This window comes from Acromyrmex echinatior, chromosome 2 (assembly GCF_024713525.1).
Source record: "Acromyrmex echinatior isolate Ae372 chromosome 2, ASM2471352v2, whole genome shotgun sequence".
Taxonomy (NCBI): domain Eukaryota; kingdom Metazoa; phylum Arthropoda; class Insecta; order Hymenoptera; family Formicidae; genus Acromyrmex; species Acromyrmex echinatior.
The window spans coordinates 15,858,185-15,872,865 of NC_141853.1; the positions used below are offsets into that span (position 1 = coordinate 15,858,185).

Below are 14,681 nucleotides of genomic sequence, written 5' to 3' on the forward strand. Positions count from 1 at the left end.
CTTCCACGCGGTCGCGTCGTACGATTTCTTGCTGTATTCCACTCGTGGACGGCATAGACTCTCCGAAGCGGCGTGGCACGTCGACGAGAATCTTTGGGGGGGAAGCGAGAGACTTTGATGATCAATGGACAATTTCTTTCTTTCTTTTTCTTTTTCTTTCTCTCTCTCTCTCTCTCTCTCTCTCCGTTACTACAAAAAGAAAAATCCGAATTCTCTCTCGCGTAGGGAATTTTGCCGCTTAGCCGTGGAACGATGCAACAGGTGTCTCCCCAAACGGCCGCATCGGTTCTCTCTCCTTTTTCGTTGACTCAGCTGCACGCAGCTGAGTTTAGTAGTGCTCAGGTATCCCACCTTCGTTCACGACACTCGATTCCTCAATCGGAACAAAGTCGTATTCTCCAATTAACTGATTAGTTCACTGTGCTCATAGTTCCACAATTAGCTTTAATTTTCAAAATGTCCTCCTGATTATACCACGCTCGGTTCTCCACTGACAGACCCGAGATTGATATCCTCCCAGATAATTCCCTCAATCATTCACCACGTTCAGATCCGCTCACAGAACTGAGTTTGGTTTTCCAGGTATTCCTCACTGATTACTAATTACACTGCATTCAGTTCCACAATCAAGATCAAATTAAATTCCCTAGCTTTGTATCCCCACGTATTCTATTCTAGAAATGAACTGATTTGAAACTCTTTCAATTAAAAAGATATCCTTCAATCACCCACTGCGCGTACAGTTTCGCACAAGGAGACTCAGGATCGAGACTCAAGTCGAATCTCTCGAGAATATCCTTCAAGCAACGATTCACAATCGCGAATTCGCTCTCGCGAGTGCTCCTCGTTCAATCGGCTTTCCCGCGATTCGCGAATCCATCCGCGAGTGATGGCTTTCAATGGCGAGGTATCATCGTCGTAAAATTACGCCTCGTCACTTCGGAACGGAGGCTGAACGGTCGGCACTATCGGCAGAGAGACGTCGACGTCGACGTCGAGCAGACGCGATCGCAGGAGATTGGCCTCTCTTACGTCCAACTCCTCGCGCGCAAGTCGCACTCCTCCACTTGACGCGAGCGCGCGTGTCACTGTGACGAAGCGTCGCGCCGTTTCCGCTCTACGGTGCCCCGTCCCTACCGCTCCACGTCTCGTCCCTTTCATCCTCCATCGCATTTTCCTCCCCCTCTGCCCGCAGGGTCCCACAGCCACAGGCTCTACCGTCTAGTACGGCTATCTCGGTGTCGCATTGGTGCCGCACGATGGTGGTGGAAGGTGGGAGTTCACGAGCCTGCCGAGTGGGGCTGCTGTTGAGTGGAGGGGCACGAGATAGAAAACCTGGCCGCTTGCTCAAGGGGGTGGACAAGGGGGAGACCGGGGGCTGCGAGGGTCGGGAGGGGGGAGGAAGGGGGGAGGCGATCACAGTGAGAGGAAGGGAGATCGCAAAACGCCCCCTCGAAGCCTCAACCACCTGCTGCCACCGTTGCCGTCATCATCATCATCATCGTCGTCGTCGTCGTCGTCGTCGTCGTCGTCGTCGTCGTCGTCATCGCGTTGCCGGTATTCCGTTGTATTACGTCTGTATTCGTCGACACTTTTTCCTTTGACTCGGATTTCGCAATCGTCAATTGATGGACAACATCTAATTCGCGATTTTTTATAAGGAAAATGCGGTTCTCATATTACTTAACTTGAATTTTGACAGATGCATCATGTTTTGAAAAATTTTATGTTGAATATTTTACGGTATTCAGCTATTCACGTATCGATCATTTGCCGTAACAACAATCAAAAATTCATCATCATTCTTGAGTTGCTTGCAGAAAAAGAGCGAAAAAAAGAATAATACTTTTATTCCTCTATAATTATTACATCAAAATTGCATTTTAAAATTATTATTAAAGATTTTTTAATGATTCAAAAAATTTATTTTCCGAAAGATTTTTTTTAGTTGTTTTCTGCAAATGAACGATGTTGTTCATTCATTATCTCGATATCTTCTATTTAAAATCCTTTTTTATTACAAAGTAAACATAAAATTACTCATTATTCACATTCATTGAAAAGATTCCTAATGCAAGAACTCTTCAATCATAAAATACGATGGATAATCATATTTATTGTTAGCAGAGAAATATTTTATTCTCAAAGAGAAATTCTTAAATTTAGAAGAAAATATCTTAAACATCGATTTCTCGTGTCAAATATTATGGCATCATCCTGCATTATAATATCGAGTAATCGGGTAAAGATTTAATCTGAATGTGTGTGTGTGTATATATATATATATAAGAATATATGTATACAAACTTTCTTATATATGATACATATATTACTCTTGTTTCAACGCAAGAAGTCAATCTTATTTAATTTGAAGATGGAAAAAATCTATACTAGAATTATTGATCTTAATATTGTTTTACTTTCAACTGCATAGTTACGGATAAGATTACAGATATTTCTGACAGACAAAAATATTTTTGTTTCTTATCAGAAATCCTTTGAGAGGGCATGTAAATATTCTTAAACTCTTTGCTGAAAAAATAAACAAAATAAAAATATAAATGAGACTAATATTACAATGATAATAATAAAGGAAACAGAAAAACGACAACTTTTATATCACACGGTCCAACTTTTATAACGTATCTCATTTGTTATTGTCTCATAATAAGAATGATAATATGTGGGCGATTTCGCGATGTGTCGTCGCACGAAAAATATTCGTACAAAGCGCTTGTGATAAGTTATCGCAATAAAAGTCTAAAAGAGTCCACATATCCCGTCGATTTGATTATTACGTTGAAATTATCAATCGGGAAACAGCAAATAATAAATTCATAACAAGTTAATAATTGGCCAATTAGTAATGGCATATTAATTTAAATAATAGCGAATGAAACGTAATGCATCTTGTTTACATGTATAAAGGTCAACGTGACGTGATTATTATAACATACTTTAATTAATAAGGTGTCACTACTAAAGCGTGATGTATTATAATGACATTAACATTATTATTCTTCATCATTTTCATTCATTAAAAATAATACAAATATAATATATTGATAATATATGTGTATATATTTTGATAATTAATAAAATAATTACCAAACACACATTGTACAATGCACATTTGACATTCTTTAAATGTTCCTCTCGGTAAAGCTTTCATTGTTATTTACTTCTGTCAAAGAGATTAAAACAGACATTAAAACACATTGAAAAATATTTGACAATTTCTAAAACAATTAGTGATTTTATAGAATAAAAAAATCTATATTAAGAAAGAAATATTAATTTTAAAAAGAAAAAAACATAAATTTTAACAAATATTTAAAAAGGAAAAAGGCTATGAGCCTAAGATTAATTGTTATAATTAAAAATTGAAAACGTTAGTAAATAAACATAGTTTAGTTAAAATATAAAACTTTAATTTGCCGGCAATAAACAAACAAAACAAAAACAAATGTTTCGATCCCTATTGGATCTTTATCAATGTGAACAAAAATAATGGTGAAATTATTACAAAGAGAAAATATATAAAATTATACATCGCTCTCAATCGCAAATTAACGTTGTCAATAATTTCTCTCAGTGTGTAGTAAATATTGTAATTAGAAAGTCGGTAACAATGTATTCCTCTGGTTATGTATATAGACACATAATTATTGTTTCTGTTAAAAAATACAAATATAATATAAAAATGTAATAGAAATAAATAGTCAGTAATATAATGTAATAAGAAAAATACACACTAAGAAGCAAGTAATAGAAATAAATAAGTAATAAATGTAACAAGAAATATATACTAAAAATCATTAATAGAAATTAAAGTTGTGTGATGTACAATCATACAATATATATATTTAAATTAATTTAATAGCAGCTAAATTAAATAAGAAATAAATACCTTATAAATGTTTGTTGCCGGCAAATTAAAGTTTTATATTTTAACTAAATGATATTTTAACTAATTAATTTAACATATTATTTAACTAACGTTTTCAATTTTTAATTTATAACGATTAACCCTTTTCCTTTTCGTTTTTTAATTTTATTGAGCTTTATTATTATTATATATAGTTTAACAAATATTTATTTGAATAGCGCCAACTAAACATTTACTTATAGTAAATAAGTAATTACTTAATAAAAAGAAATGATAATTAAATCCTTGTACCAAATAAATATATTGTTGTATTTAGTAAATATTTAGTTGGCATTACACAAACAAAATTTATTAAAATTTAGTATTTTTTCAGTGTATAATTTTGCATAATGTATTTTTGTTTATTTCCTTTAGCACATGAGAGACAAAAGACACGTAGCGATTAAAACGTTCCGACGCCGATTATGCGTATTTTACCGTGCTAAATCGTTAGATCGTCTCCGCCGCGCGGCGGTGGTAAACGCGTTCAACGCGAGTCGAGAAGGACCTAGCCTATTTTTGAGAGGGGGCTGTGACCGGAGGGGAGGTGGAGACGCGCAACAGACCGGATGTTGAGAGGCGAGGCAACGGGGGTTTCTCTGTTCGGCAGCGGTCTCGCACGTGATGCAGAGGGGACCGGAAGTGCTCACTCCCCTACGCCTCGTGCCTCTCTCGGGCTCGTATAGCCTCGGCGGCAATAGTAATGGGACTTACGAGGGCCGCACAATAAGAACGCGCGCGCTTCGCTACTGCTCGCGTTTCGGGCCCATTCGATACTGCGTCGGTCGTCTCTATTTTCTATTCGAGATTGAGGATCTGAGTAATCAATCGTCGAGCGTACCGATAAACGCGCCGTCCTGTCTTTCGTGAATTCGGCGCCGAGATAGTTTCGTTACTGGATTTTTTTTTAGAAATAAAAAATTTTTTAATATAAACATAGCTAACTTTCAATTCATTCAAACAACTCTTAGTACTTTTAATATCATTTTAAAGAAATATTAGATACTTATCGAGAGGAGAATGTATATTTAATTTGCGGCAATCTTTCTTATTTTAAAATAATATCAAAACTATTAGGTGTTGGAATTAATTCGTAGCGTTTTACAAGTGATGGGAAGTACTTTCATTAATGTATTTTTTAATGCTCATGTGAAATAAATAATATTCTTTCATTAAAAACGCTACGAATTAATTCCAACACCTAATACTAAAACTTGTTTAAATCATTTAAAGATTAACTTTTGAATAAATAAATCTTTTTTGTAATATATGTATATATAAAAATGTTTAAATATACAATGTATATCTAAAAAAGATATATGTATATAAACCAATCCTTAAATTAAATTATCGATGTAATCGGGTCTCTAATAACCAATTCAGTAGTAACTCATTATTTTTTCAAATTAGACTAATCTACATTTAGGTTCAGAAATGTTATATACTCCAATAGATGTAAGAATTTTAGATATTTTATTATCAATATATATATTTTCAAAAGTATTATTCATTAATATCAAATGTAAATAACAAATATATAATTTATTACATCAAAATTGTATTTAATATTAAAATAAGAAGGCTTTCATTAAGACGTTTAATATCCGTTAATTCCCATATTTAATTCCTGTTCGCGCGAAATCTTAGTGCAAAGAGAATCGCTATTATAACGTATATTTTCGAACTAGTCACACAAGACGATCTGGTTTTTTTTCTTCACATCTGTGCGATTCTTCCTCTCAATCGAGACACGCTCTCGAAGTGAGCAACAATGCTATGGTGAAGCGGTTCTGAGGAGGGTGCATTTACGAGTGCATTAAGGGAGGAGTACTCGAGGACATTATAAAACTATCTTGCCGGCCCAGAGTGGTATTGGGGTAGGTCTCCCTCCCTTTCCTTTTACTACCAGTCCTGCCCAGCAACTTCCGGTTGTAACGTGAGCTCCGAATATCGCTCCTGCTTTTTCTCTCTCCCCTTCTTTCTCCTTCTAGCCCCTCCCTGCGCGCTTTTACGCTCGTTTCTTGCGTTGCTCCTTTTGTTTACCCCTAACATGATATTTTTTATGTTCATAATTATGCTAAATGTACCAACATGATCAGATGTATCTCGATCATCAACTGAAAATATATAATTTTTATTTATTCTATATAACAAAAATTCCGAAATAGCACGTAAAGCAATATCTACGATGAGTATAAAAAGAAAAAAATCAAAAGCCGTAGTGGCGTATATTTTTCAAGTATTACACTATATTCATATTTATATAGATAATTTTATCTTATTTTGAAGATATCAAGAATCAATCTTACGTGAGAAAATATATGTACAGTATTTTAATCGAAAAAAATGTATTAATAAATAACAAAGAGAAAGAATGTCTTTTGTTTTCTCTCTCTTTTCATTCTACAAATAGAAGTAAGTAATAATCAGATAGATTAGAATAAATTATAACCGTTTGCACGATTACTTTCGATACCAGTCTGACTAAAATGACGTTAAAATTTGAAAAAAAAAAAAAAAAGAAAAAATCTCTGCGGTGTGCGAGACATTTATACCAGAGAAGGAACGTACTTTTCTATTTCCGGCCGTTCGTATATTTACCTTACGCCGTTCATCACGGCGTATGCGTACGAAAACCTTGACGATAACCACGACGACAACGACGGCGACGAAGAGGGGGAGGACGATACGCACGAACGGGAAAGAAAGGACGAAAAAAAAAAAGAACGTATATATACACGTATGTACGTACGTGCACGCACACGTGCGCGCGTGTGCCACACGGTCGTGTCACGAGTTCTGAATGAGCAAGAGGCTTTGTAGACCCTCGAGGCGGTGTACGAACTATGAATGAACGAGTGAATGAATACAACCTGTGCCAACTACCCCTCCCCCCGCGGGCGCGCCCCTTTCTTCTTTTTTCTATTCGTTTCATCCCTATAGGCGAGTTTCTACTTCTAGCCTGCTAAGCACGCTAGTCGCTCTTTCTTTATATATCTTTCTACCCGAGATATTCTGCAGCGGCACCATATGACGCCACCAGTAACACGCGTTCACGCAACACCGTATATTACAGATCTTTCCGCGACGCGAAAGATCGCGGGCTCTCGTTCGCGCCAACTGCCATTCGAGATAACGCGCTACCGCGGTTTTAATACGGTTTTATTACCACGCTTATTAAACTTCCCGTAGCTCCATAGTCGCATATTAAAGATACCGGTTTGAGAAAACTAGATACAATTTACTCCGCCTCTGCGGCGTTCAGCGTAAAAACGAGAAATGTAAAGAATTAATTCTTACTTTAAGATCTCGTGCGTGTAAATTTCAAATCGAATGAATGAAATTTCGAGGTCCGGGTATCTATTATTTGTATATATAATTGTATATATAATTGACTATGAATAAGAGAGAATATCTTCTTTGAGAAAAGGTATTCTTAAGACTATATATATATCTTTTGTTATTAATTACAACAAAACGGAGAACAAAAATTCAGATTTACATCTTTTATTACAAGATTTTTTATGTACAGGAAATATTGAATGGTTAAAATTGCTTGTAAAATACGGTCAAAAAGACATCACGCGGCGGACATGACGGAAAGAAAAGATACAGAAACGATCGGAATGCCGCGTAATTCATTGGCATTAGTTATAACGCGAGGGTTGCTTAACAAATAATCATTGTATTCGCCGGCGTGACTGACCAATCGTTCTCCTCTCTTCCATAAACGCTATATCGATGAACGTCACAAATCCTTTTTTGGATACCGCGTGTCAAACCACACGAGTGTCGCTTTCGCGCATGGGGATTCGACCCTCTCTCGGTCTCTTGTCCCCGCGCTTGTTGTCGCTAATTTATGCATAATATGCAAGCTCACATATACGCATTACGCGTGTTTGTGGATCCGTGCACGTGCGCGCGATACGTGACACGAAGCAATGAATACGCGACAAGCTCGACGCTTGTCTTCATGGATAGCACGCGCTATCATCGATATATCCATAAAATTCAGCTAAGGACCTACTACTTTCTTTCGTAAATTCGAATGGTGAGAAGGCTATGATCGAACACAATTGAACTTACACTGTTAGAAATGTTTGTGAATTTACAATATCCTTACAATAAAAATGTGCAGAAAATTTACAAACCATATAACGTTTTGCGATTTCAAAATATTTGTAAATTTACAATAGAAATTTGTTGTGAATTTACAAAACTGGCGTGCCACGCATGAGTATTAGAGAGATTTCCATATACTTTACCACAAAATGTTATTGTAATTTCACAATATAATACTGTTTAAATTTACAGCACATTTTTGTTGGATAAAACTTTACTTTTGGAAGTTTACAACAGAAATTTCTTACAGTGATGTCTTATTCTTATACGTTCGACGACATGGTTACAATGATACGATAATGTTATCATGCACGGAAGATGATTTTACTTGAAAGATCTAAAATTTTATTGGATACAGATCTAAAAATAATTTCATTGGATCATTAAAATAATTTTATTGAAAATTATTTTAGTCAAACTACTAGAATATCAAAATTTTTTGCAGCATTGCTTATTTAATTTCCAACATAAGTATTTTGATGGTCCAATAAAATTATTTTCAGATTTATATCCGGTAAAATTTTGAGTCTTTCAAAATCGTTCTTTTCTTTGTGAGTTATAATATCTAAGAAAGAAACGCGAATGCAGAATAAAATTTTTGTTACTTTTCAGAAATGAATTGTAAAAAAAGACATAAAATTTCCAACGACTGATATTACTGCTTATTTCAATTTGAAATTGAAATAAGTCTCGAGATATTACAAATGTAACTTAGTCCAATTAGCGAAGTTAAATATGTGAACAACGTCAAAGAATCTCGGAATATATCTGAATTCTAATAGCACAATTAAAAATTATATAGTCAATTCAGTTCTAAATAATAAAGCGATACATCAGTTCCAACACGAGGAGGTCGAAAGCGAGGATAAGCGAGAGTCGAACTAGAGACCTCGAAGAGCTGTGATACATAACGTAACAGTGCTTTAGCAAGCAGAAATAATGAGTCTATTATACGGATATCTGTGTTGGTCGCTTTGTAATGACGATGTTCATAAGACACGTACATACGGTACCAGCCAAGCCGGAGCACTTTGGTATCATACGCACAAATATCAGTCAGAGCTTGCCAAATTCTTTGGTCTGAAAAAAATTTGTCTTTGATATTTTATACAATATCTTGATATTGGAATAGATGAAGTCTTCAATATTGATGAAGTATTCAAGATAGATTTTTTCCTTTGACACTTCATTTGCGTCTCAAAAAAATAGCAGTGCGCACATAAAATATATACATTATTCTTTTAAATTAATTTCATATATTATTAATAAAAAAAAAAACGCATTTATTCATAATATAAAATTTCTTTCAAAGATAAAGGCACACAGTACACAATTCAAAGCGTTTTATTAGGTGTTGGAATTAATTCGTAGCGTTTTACAAGTGATGGGAAGTACTTTCATTAATGTATTTTTTAATACTCATGTGAAATAAATAACATTCTTTCATTAAAAAACGCTACGAATTAATTCCAACACCTAATACTTTCAGACAGGAGCGAATACAGGGCTGCTTTTTTTATCAGATGTAACTGAATAAATTGTTTTTGGGAAATAAAAATTAATTAACGTAGTTATTAAAAATTCCTTCTTCGGTGAGAATTTCCACCGGCTAATTCAGTCAGTTTTAATGTGGTAGTGGTTTCATTCTGCCTTCCACGTAGACGAGAACGATTGAAATCGGGATGAGGGATATATATGAGCGCATTCATTAACGTCCACGTACACGCGTAGGTAGGTAAGTGTATGCGTGCGCGTTATATCGAGGTAGACACACACACGCACGGCATGAGTCGGCGCGGAGCGGGCGAATCGTCTCTATTGTCCGCGGCGAAGCGTGTAGAGGACCCGACTTTCCCTCGTTCATCCACGGTCACTGCTGCAGTGACGTAAGGCCCCTCGGCTAGGGTAATTGTTACCCGTGCGCTACGTACGAAGACTCGCTTTATAATGTTCTCCTCCACTCTCCGCATCGTTCCATTCTATTCCATTCCATCCGTCGTCCTATTGCGCGTGCCTCCCGAGTCCGACATCAACGCACTTGCGATTGCAAAGTGGAGTGTACGCGGTGCACGGATTACGGAACGGCACGCCAGGATTATCTCCCATTGATAAACTGCGTTATAGTACGCGAGCAAAATCGTAGTTTCAGCTGCCGCGAGTCATCTCTCTAATCTTCTTTTTTGTTTCGTAATGTTCCCTAACAATGAAATGAAAATACATGACGTTAAGCCACGTACTTATAAATTAATTCCTTTCGTATGTCAGAATTTCTTTACATAATTAGTAACTTGAAACTTATTATTAAATTTTGTATAAATAAATTACATATAATTCTCTCTAAAAATGAATCGGTGGGTGTATTATTAAATTATAAGTGTAGCACTGAAGTCACTGATAATACACTGATTCACTTTTACAGAGTTCATTTATTAAAAATTTGTAATGCGTTCTGTCATCATTTAGAGACTTAAGAAAGTCAATTTAATTGACTATAAATTTTATAAAAAAGACATTTTAATATTGTTTCGCATTTTGCGACTCTCAATTTGGTAATATTAAATATTAAAATGCTCTATTCTAAACGCAATATACAGCAAGTACTATTGCAATAAGTTAAAATTCAAGTATAATTCATAAAAGTCGCAAACGTTTCATTAAACGCACATTGAATGTTGCTATCTGGTCTTTCGACAGCACGTTAATCTATTGTGCAAAACGTGCTTGGCGAGAGTTGATTCGTCATGTAATGATGAATTTGATTTTACAATGGATAAGCGCATATGGCGAAAGTAACTCGGTCAAAGCCAGATAAATGATCAAACGTTAATACTTAAACAAAAACTGGGTCACACGCGCTTGTGCAAAAATTCTTCGCGTCATAATGGGCGCAACGGGGAAATTTTTATATGACCATTGCGCCAGCATTAGCGTTGATATTTTCACTCGGCAATTCGTTCTCCCATGCCGCAAAAAAATTAAAACTGAGTTCGTGACCGGTGAATAATACGATTCTTAGTTCGAGCACACGCTAGCGAAATCTGGTCGACCGCATTGCACAACATGTTGTACATTTTGTACAATAACAAAATCATTGCGCAATAAACGCTCATCAACTCGATTTCATTCAACAAAAGTTCGATTCTGCAAAACTTGACGCGCTATCCTCCTCGATAATCCTTCTCGTTTCACGACCGCGATTGAGAGACGTCGCGCGATTCATGAGATTGTACCAAATTTCTGAATGAATAGAATAGCACCGCGAGAGAGCTATTCCAGACGATCCGTAAAAAAAAAAATATGAGAGAAAAAAAATGAGTTTGAATGTGCCACGGGTAACTTACATCATCTCCGATATTATCTCCGAACCTATCGTACATGATTGTGGGATAGTTCGTTTGTTATTCAGATATTATTGTAGTGGTGTATTCATCAAGAATTCAAGAGTGTGTGAGCCGTAATAAAGAGAATAAGTTTTTCAGGTTCAACAATATTCTCGTGATTACCGCGATATGTGAAGAATATAATGGACAAAACAAAGTGTTACATAAAGGCTGAAGACGCCGACTAATGGGTGTCCTAATAAAAGTCTGAGTTTCTCGTTCGGGCTCGAGCTCAAGAAATGGCTCAAGAAATGGCTCCCCCCCCCCTCCTCTCACTCGTCGCGCGCTGTAACGAGCCATATCGTAATCAGCCCTGGGAGAAGTCAGACGTTTGACGATTCGATTTCTAGACATATACTCGCCGGTGAAATCGCGACCTGTCGCCGACGCGGTAACCCGCGGTACGACGACGAAGAAATGCTAAATGAGGAACGAACAGTGACGATAATGAGAGGTTTGTGTTTGCAACACGTGCAAACGCACCAACCTGAGAGATGTTATCAGCCGTCCTGACGTAACAATGAGAAACTCCTCCACGCTTTCGTTTGTACTTGCAATCGGGGAAATAAATAAAACGCGTCTTGTCGCGCAATTTAGCGGTCCCTTGCATATGCGCGCGAGTAATTATCGGTATCGGAAAGGGAAGAGCCGCATCGATGTTGTAGGAAGTGAGGCTTGCAATCATCTGGCACTGCTATCGTCGATGATAACGCTTTTTACGCGCGTGCGAGTTTGTTACAAGGAAATTAATAATGTAACTTCCTATTTTTCTTTTTATTTTTGTTTTTTAGAGAAATGTCACAATGTTTGATATTTTGCGACGTAGGGATTCCGCGAGAAGATTTCAAGACCTCAACAGTTTGAGGTTATTCTATAGAGATGTGCTATTCTGTGGAATATTGATGCAAGACGTTGCCTATGGGATTCCTACAAGCCCGAGATAATTGTTCGCGGCGAAGGAAGGTGGAGAGGAATAGTAAAAATGGACTTACCATCGTTATGATACTGTCTCGATGGCAGGGACACCGCGCTCGAAGAGGGTTGTATCGGGGGTTGTTGTTGCGTACCGCTCTGAGGAGGACCGGAGGAGTTGGAGGTGGCCGAATTGGCGGGCGTCGACGGATTTTTATGTTCTGGTGTTGCCACCTGATGGCCGCCACCCTGGTATCCCAAAAAATCACCTAAATCTGGCACGCATACGCTTTCATACAAGTTCGCCGGCACGTTCTCCAGAGAGGCCTTCGCTGCGTCGACATCTAAATGTAAAACGGAGATAAATCCTCAACCGAGCTGCACGTTTTATTCGAGTGCCTTCGCGAGTTAAGTAGTTAGGTTCGCGCCATCTCCGTTTTTATCTGTCATTTGGACCGGTCTCGTTATTCGCGAATTTTTTTAAGTACTCGTTAACGTTAATAATATGCATTGACTAAAGAAACTGTAATTATATCTTTGCATTTATTTTGTATGAATATAAATACATAAAAAACCGTAAATACTTACATAACCGTTTCCCCGATTACAATGATTATTTTTTACAAGAGTTTATAAATTGAACGTGCATCAACAATATATTAATCTCGAGTGTTTATTTAATGATGTTGCAAAATTAAATTAAATCCGAATAATAATTTTAAAAAATTTAAACACGTTTATCCGAGTGTTAATTAATCCGTTAACTAAACAACATTATTAACGATAAAAAAAAAGGAAAAGAAGCTATATGCATTCTAGTACGCATCATTCATTATTCACGAAGCATATATGCATAATGTATACATAAATGGTCACATATACCTCATGGACAATGAACATGGTTAATCGTAATAATTAAGTCCCTTATCTTCACGTGATAACAGCTATCGCGACGGCATGTGTGCCCTAGTAGTTTTTTAGCGTGTGTCGATTACGACTTGAATAAAATGTTGCATTTGTTTGTCATTAAGTGATTCCCCGTAAGTAGATAGTTTCGCGCATCGCGAATCGCAATCGTAATTAACGATCTGGAGTAGCACTATCATCATCGCGACTGTATTGCGAAGGAGACGTTCGCCATTGCCGTGATTCATCGTCAGTGTTTCTACGCTTCTAGGAATTCTCGTGAAACAATCGTCGACTGAAAAATGTAAAACGATACATACGTGCCATGAATATTTTCTTATTTTTACACTCTGTTATACTTTTTTTTGCTTTTAATATGCAAATAACCTTTGCTGTAGTCACTCTCTTCGATTTTATGTTTATATGTTGTCGATTATTGATTATGTATACGAGCAGTGGGGGAAAAAATTGAGATAAACTTTCTGTTAAGAGGAACAATTTATATTATACTGATTTTTTAAATATTAAATAATTTTTATATTATATCAGTATCAAAAATTGATTTATATTAAAGAAAATTATTTAAGATAAAACTCAAGTTTATTTCGTAAATAAAGATCGCTTAAAAATTGATTCGCAGATCGTATTATCTGCATTGAAAATTCAATTTTTTCAAGATTTCTCCAAGCGTTGAAAGAAAAAAAAAATAAAAGTTACGTTTTTATCGTTTATAGCAAGATATAATGTCGAAATGTGCAAAGTGAACGGTACGCGAATCCGAGAAAGATATTTTCTTTAATCGAGTAATTATTTAACCAATATTAGGAAAAATTTGTCGATTAATCCAAGCTTCCATCCGATATGGTATACAAAAGAGATCGATCATTCGTCTCTCGACGATGGCGAAACGCCATCGCATTAATGAATTTCACCGTGAATCCGATCGGTATCACCGCGACAGGAAGATACAACTTTTTAGTTTCTACTTTTTTATACAACGCAAGAGCGTTTCCTAACATCCGTTCTCATTCGCGGAATCAAAGCGATTACCCACGTCGTGTCGCGACTGTGAGCGTCGGGTGCACGCTAGGCTTCAGTTAAATTACCGTCGCCTCGGTCAGAGGGATCACGCGGAGCGGCCGACTACATCGTTCACAATCGTAGCACAATAATAAATTGCACGGCTGGAATGTGGAAAGTACGACGACGATGATGCTTTTATCTCTTTTCCTTGCCGTTTCTACTGTCCGCAAAATTACGTAGCTATAATGTACCTTTTCTCATTTCTAATATGCGCAGGTAATAAAACAGAGTACAAATAGAGTAGCTTTAATTGTAATTGTAAGAAGGCTTGGCGAATCACCAAAAATTTTAGAATTTAGTTTAATTTCAATATAATTTTCATAGAATTAAAATTAAAATTTTAAAAAATT

The 14,681-nt window shown here is 36.4% G+C and overlaps 1 protein-coding gene across 5 annotated transcripts in view; it reads right to left on the reverse strand.

The window, feature by feature from the left end:
* The window catches only part of pnt (ETS transcription factor pointed), a 130,277-nt gene that overhangs the window by 17,462 nt on the left and 98,134 nt on the right, over nt 1-14,681 (reverse strand). For 4 of the 5 annotated variants that reach the window (XM_011065395.2, XM_011065396.2, XM_011065394.2 and 1 more), the window contains one exon: nt 12,423-12,686. The exons of the other annotated variant lie outside the window; for it this stretch is intronic. In XM_011065395.2, the coding sequence (XP_011063697.1) occupies nt 12,423-12,686 (264 nt within the window). The remainder of the gene's footprint in view (nt 1-12,422; nt 12,687-14,681) is intronic. 5 annotated transcript variants of the gene reach the window in all.